Source organism: Phoca vitulina, unplaced genomic scaffold (assembly GCF_004348235.1).
Source record: "Phoca vitulina isolate PV1807 unplaced genomic scaffold, GSC_HSeal_1.0 scaffold23, whole genome shotgun sequence".
Lineage (NCBI taxonomy): Eukaryota > Metazoa > Chordata > Mammalia > Carnivora > Phocidae > Phoca > Phoca vitulina.
The window spans coordinates 15,424,961-15,430,505 of record NW_022589726.1 but is presented as its reverse complement, the minus strand read 5'-3'; the positions used below and the strand labels follow the sequence as shown (position 1 = coordinate 15,430,505).

The following is a 5,545-nucleotide window of genomic DNA, read 5'->3' as shown; positions in this document are numbered from 1 at the left end:
CGGGACTAGTCCCCGCCTGCGTGCGGAGTGGGGCGGGGCGAATCGGGCTGGTCCATGTAACTCCAAGCGAGCGGGGTGGTGGTGGAGGTGGTGGTGATGAAGTAAGGAAAAGGGAAGCGAGTACAAGTACTGTTTTGTCTGAGTCGATCCCCTATGTTGAGCTAAGAACCACAGCGCTATGAATTTTCTGCTGACTTAAGAAAATAGGGATCAAAGTCCGATTAGAGGTAAATTTACAAACATTCTTCCCCTTCTCCTAGTCAAGTGGATTTTTCCAAAGTCTCAATGGTTAGTTAGAAAAATTAGGCTTTATTTGGGAGGAAGTGGAGAGTTGAGCTACGGGCTAGAGGGGTCTTTGCGGGCGGGGTGTCTTTCATGCTAGAGGTATAGGTTTAAAAGCTTGCGAAGCGTGCAGGCTCCTAAAAGGAAGAGAACAACAATAAATATTCATTGGTAAGTTGAGGATCTCCTCTGGACTCTGCTGAGATTGAGTGTATTTTGCCGATGACAAAAGAAGATAGGGCTCAGACGAATAATTATCTCCTGAATTATTAATCATTTGAATAGAAAGAATCAGTTTCTGGGATATGAAGGGAGTTAGAAGAGATTTGCTGAAGATGAAAGGACACATGAGAGAAAAGTGAAAGGACGCACACAAAAAGAGGAAAATAAAGAAGACTATAAAACTAGGGGTAAAAGCAGAAAGATACCATTTGAAGAGTGTTTTGATCTGCTCTAACTAAATTAAAACTCCGAGGGTCAAAGCCTCTCCCTCCTACGGCCCCCCACCCCTACCTCTGCATTTGCTCCAGGCATCAGATTTCCTGTTTTGACCTTAGGGAGCTCTTCTTTGGCTTAAGTACCAGCTGCCTGGAAGCCCCTCTGGGGATGTCTGGCAGAACCGCTAAACTACTTAAATTTTCTAGATTCTAGGCTCACCCTACCCCTTTTTTAGGTTGGGAGCTCACTGGCCCAGGGCCTCCAAAGAGATCCATCATACCAGAATGAACACAAAACCCAGCCGGTGGATGTAGACAAGTTTATGTGGCTTTACAGAACAGTTCAAACCCCAGTGTTCACTTTTCTCAGAGCTACTTCCCCACCCAAGTCCCTGGGGCAAGCATCCCTGAGATAAGTAGGCTACACTCTCCTGTTAACTTCCCCAACTTTTTTTGGTACAATTGCAGCCTGATCTGGGGCTCATACCTCCATTTTCTCTCTCCCTGCCCCCAGCCCCTTCTCCCAATCCTTGGAATGCCTTGTCTCCATCTGCCTCCTGTGAGGAGTACTCCCTGCTTCCCTGCTCCCGCATAAACCTAGGGCCCTAATAAACTTGACTGGCAGCAGGGTGAAGGCCAGAAGCTTAAAGGTCTTGGTTCCCTGTGCTCACCACACTGGGTTGGGAGAGGAAGGTATAGGGTGACACCTTTTTTCCCTTCCCTACCTCTCCTGCTGTGCCCCAAAACTCAGACACAGCCACATTCACTCACATTCATACCATTCGTACGCACAATCATGCACACACAGCGGCGAAGAGAGGTGGGATGGGGAGAAAGGGAAGGGAAGTTTGCACAAATCAGCTCATGAATGCAACTTGAAAGATTTCACACGGCAAAAGGCAAAAAAACACACACATAAATTAAAAAATAAAGAAGTACATGTCCCTCCCCCAGTCTCTTTCTTCATCCAGGGGCTGGCTCAGCCCCTCCAAGTAAACCCAGAAGCTTCCTACTCCCTCTAGCCAACTGGAGCTTTCACAGGGCCTGGGTCTTCAGTTCAACAGGTTCCCCAGTGCTCTCTGGTTGTCCATTGGAGTCACTGGGCCTGGCACCCTTGAGAATAGACAGTCTCTCAGAAACACTCTTGAGCCGGGGGAAGAGGAGAAAGTCGTAGAGGAGACTGCCTAGTCCCCCTCCAATGATTGGGCCCACCCAGTATACCTGTAGGAAAAGGAGAGGAATAATCAGACTTGGGGAAGGGATCAAGAGCAAGGCTTCTCTTTTTCCAACTCTATGGGTAGAAAACAGACATCTGTACTTGGCATATACAACTGGGCACTATTTAAGCAGAAACCAGTGTTTGTTTGTTTTTAAATTCTAAACTGCTCTACTGCCTGTACCTTGAAACTTACCATTTCTTTTCTGACTCACCAGATTAGTCCTTTATCCCACATATATATTCTATTTCTTGTTACCAGTTTTCACTAGTTTATAGATTGCTTTGAAAAAAATGTTTTAATTGTGGTAAAACATATAACATAAAATTTACCACCTTAACCAATTCTAAGTGTACAGTACAGATATATGTTAAGTATATCATATTGTTGTGCAACAAATCTCCAGAACTCCTTCATCTTGCCAACCTGAATCTCTATACCCATTAAATAACAGCTGCCCATTGCCCCCTCTCCTGAACCCCCATCAAGTACCCTTTTGCTTTGTTTCAGTGATTTTTGACTACTCTAGATACTTCACATAAGTGGAGTTATACAGCATTTGTCATTTGGTGACTGGTGTATTTCATGCAGCATAATGTCCTCAAGGTTCATACAAGTTGTAGCCTGTGACAGGACTTCCTTCTTTGTGAGGCTGAATACTATTCCAGTGCATGTAGAGACTACATTTTGCTTATCCACTCACTTGTGAGGGACACTTGGGTTGCTTTCACCTTTTGGTTATTGTGAATAATGCTGCCATGAAAATAGGCTTACAGCTTTGAACAATTTTTTAAAATTATTTCTGTATATTTGGCTGGCATATGGCCAAACAGCACAAACATAGCCAATTTTTATTGAGGTCTTAGTCCATACCAGATTCTGTGCTAAATATTTCACATATATAATGTTCACACTTATTTCTCTCAACACCCCCATTTTATGGTAAGGAAACTGGGGTGCAGAATGACAGAGTCATTTGCCGTGGTCACACACAAGGCCAATAATGTGCTAGAACTGGGATGAGGCACAGGCCCATCTGTACTCATATACATCCTGAGCTCTGAGAGTAGAAGGTTTTGACTCCCTGTTCAGTTGTCTATCCTCAAAGTGCTAGTTTTAGAATCCTGTGGCTACTTAGTAAAAATCCCCGACCAACCAGTGAAGGAACAATATGAGCAAGAGCCTCTCTTTCTAGCAAAATAATGAATCCTGTTCACACAGGCATGCCAAACTCTGTGACAGCCCCTTTAGCTGGGTGCTAGTAAAGCAGTTAACACATCCAGATGGAAAGCAGGAACCACACATGGAGCCTGCAGCCCACACCCACACAGGAAGGCTTCAGGATCTTGCCCTTCTCCCCTCACTCACCCAGTGGTTGGTGAAGTTTCTGGTGAGAATGGCAGGAGCAAAGGAGCGGGCAGGGTTCATGCCTGCACCAGTATAATACATCTGCAAAAGACACAGTCATAACTGAGACACTTTCCCCTCCTCTACCTCAGCTTCTCTCCCTACAACCCACATACCCCTGAGGGCTGGCACCTTGCCCCCAGCCAGCAGCAAGTAGGGAAGGACAAACTACGTGGGGGCTCCACAGTGGAGGAAAGGCACTGATACCTTATCTGGGGTCAGACTATGGATCCATAGACAAAGCCCGCATCTACCCATGATGCATACATTTCCACCTTGGGGTCAAGAAGGACCAGATACAGAGGTCACAGAAGAGAGGACTAGAACAGTGTTGAATCCTCTTGTTGCCGACTGAAACAGAGTGAGGTGGCCTATGTTCATGTTTGACAGTGAGCTGGGCAGAAAGAAACTTCAAAAGTTGCGAAAGGGCGAGGGGCCCTAGAATCCTTAAACAAGAAGTTTCTCCCCTTTCCTGCTTACCCCAAAGAGGTGCCCCAGGGTGAGGGAGAAGCCAACAGCCAGGGCTACAGATCCCAGGCGGCCATTCCGCCTCTCGTCGTATGTGGCAAAGATGCAGAGCACAAACTGGAGCGTCAGGAAGATCTCCACCGTGGTGGCCTGGCCCACACTCACCCCAGGGTGCAACTGGGCAAAGGAAGAAGAAAGGAGGCAGCTCGTTAGGGTTGCCACAATGTTACCTCCTCAAGGCTTCCCACACAGCAACCCCCTTATGGCCATCAGTTCCCTGGAGAGGGAGGATACAACCCCCTTCACAGTAATTGTATTTCTTTCTTAATTTCTCCTAATAATACTCCTTCGTGGTAGAAAGAATTGTACCCACTTATGCAGATGAGGAAGCTGAGGCTCCAGGCCCCGTCAGGTAAAATAAGTTTCCTCAAGAAACTGCAAGGAGTTGGAAGGAAAGCTGAAACCAGAACTCGGGTCTCTTGAGTCAGTCCAGGCCTTTATGCCTTCCTACTCCTCCAAACTACCTTTGACACATGCGCGTGCGCACACAGACACAGACACACAGACACACACACAGACACACAGACACACACAATGTCCCACACCCCTGAGGAGCTGATCGGCCTCCACCAGGCGGGGAGTCGGGGTACCAGGTTCCTCCAGCCCCACTTAGCTGACCATTACCGTATTAAGTGCTAGGTTTCCTCGGACGGCAGGCGGGGTGACACTATACAGCACGGCGGCCCCAGCCACAGCTCCCAGGAGTTGGGCTGCCATATAGCAGAAGGCACGGAGCAGAGACATCTGGGAACCCACAAGGAAGGCGAAAGTGACTGCAGGATTGACATGGGCCCCGCTGATGTGGCCCACAGCCTGCACCAGTGTAGCCAGGGCCAGGCCAAAGGCCAGAGCCACCTGCAGGACATGCAGGGGTCCGGGGGCCCAACGCAGTGAGGCCCCCAATCCGAAAAAGACATAGAAGAGGGTGGCAAAGAACTCAGCAAATATGGCCCTCCAGAAGGAGGCTGACCGCAGTTCCCACATGGCAGGGGGGATGGGCACAATGCTTGGGTCCCTGATACCCCCCTGGCCGTTCTGGGTGGACAGTCCCCTTTATAGAGGACTCTTAATCCCTGGGAGGGGCAGGCTGAAGTGGCTGGCCCAGCCTCTTAACCCTTTCACAGCTGCAGAGGGCTGGGCCCACTCTTATGCATCTGATAAAGCTGCTGGATTTTCCCCTCCCTCTTCCATGGGAGAAGAGCCATGGGTGTTGGTTAGGGTGGGGGTTGGAGTCAGGGCTAGAGAGCCTCTGAGAGGAAAGGACCAAGAACAGGGGGACTGTAAAAAGTCTGTTTTTCTTTTTGTGTCAAAGTTGGGGATCGTGATCCTGATTGACATCTATATTAGAACACTCCTCAACTCTGCTTGGAAGATCAGTCAAACTGAGTTCACTTCGTAGGGTATGAGACTGTGCTCCTGGGGGCCTTCATTCTTCTCTGAGTCGGCCAGGGGTAAGGGTGGGGGTGGGGGTCAGGGGTGGGGTCCAGCAGGGAAGTTGGATAACTGAAGAGAATTCTTTAGTTCTCTGGGATTAGAGGGCCTTTTCCCATTGGTTGGTTTGGTCTGGAATCTGTGGACCCTGCAGCTCTGGGACAGAATAGTTCTGCTGTGTCTGGTTTTCTCCAAGCCCAGGTTCCCTACCCCCAGCCCATGCCGGCACCTCCCTTTCCAAAC

At 48.7% G+C, this 5,545-nt stretch overlaps 1 protein-coding gene across 1 annotated transcript; it reads right to left on the bottom strand.

The window, feature by feature from the left end:
* Window positions 1–289: 289 nt before the first annotated feature.
* On the bottom strand, window positions 290–4,883 carry MIP (major intrinsic protein of lens fiber). Its single transcript, XM_032420919.1, has 6 exons — window positions 4,496–4,883; window positions 3,824–3,988; window positions 3,305–3,385; window positions 1,733–1,940; window positions 796–892; window positions 290–419 (listed from the first exon to the last, which is right to left on the bottom strand). Exons 1-4 carry the CDS (start codon window positions 4,853–4,855, stop codon window positions 1,755–1,757), a joined length of 792 nt encoding a protein of 263 aa, XP_032276810.1. The 5' UTR covers window positions 4,856–4,883; the 3' UTR covers window positions 290–419; window positions 796–892; window positions 1,733–1,754.
* Window positions 4,884–5,545: the final 662 nt, after the last annotated feature.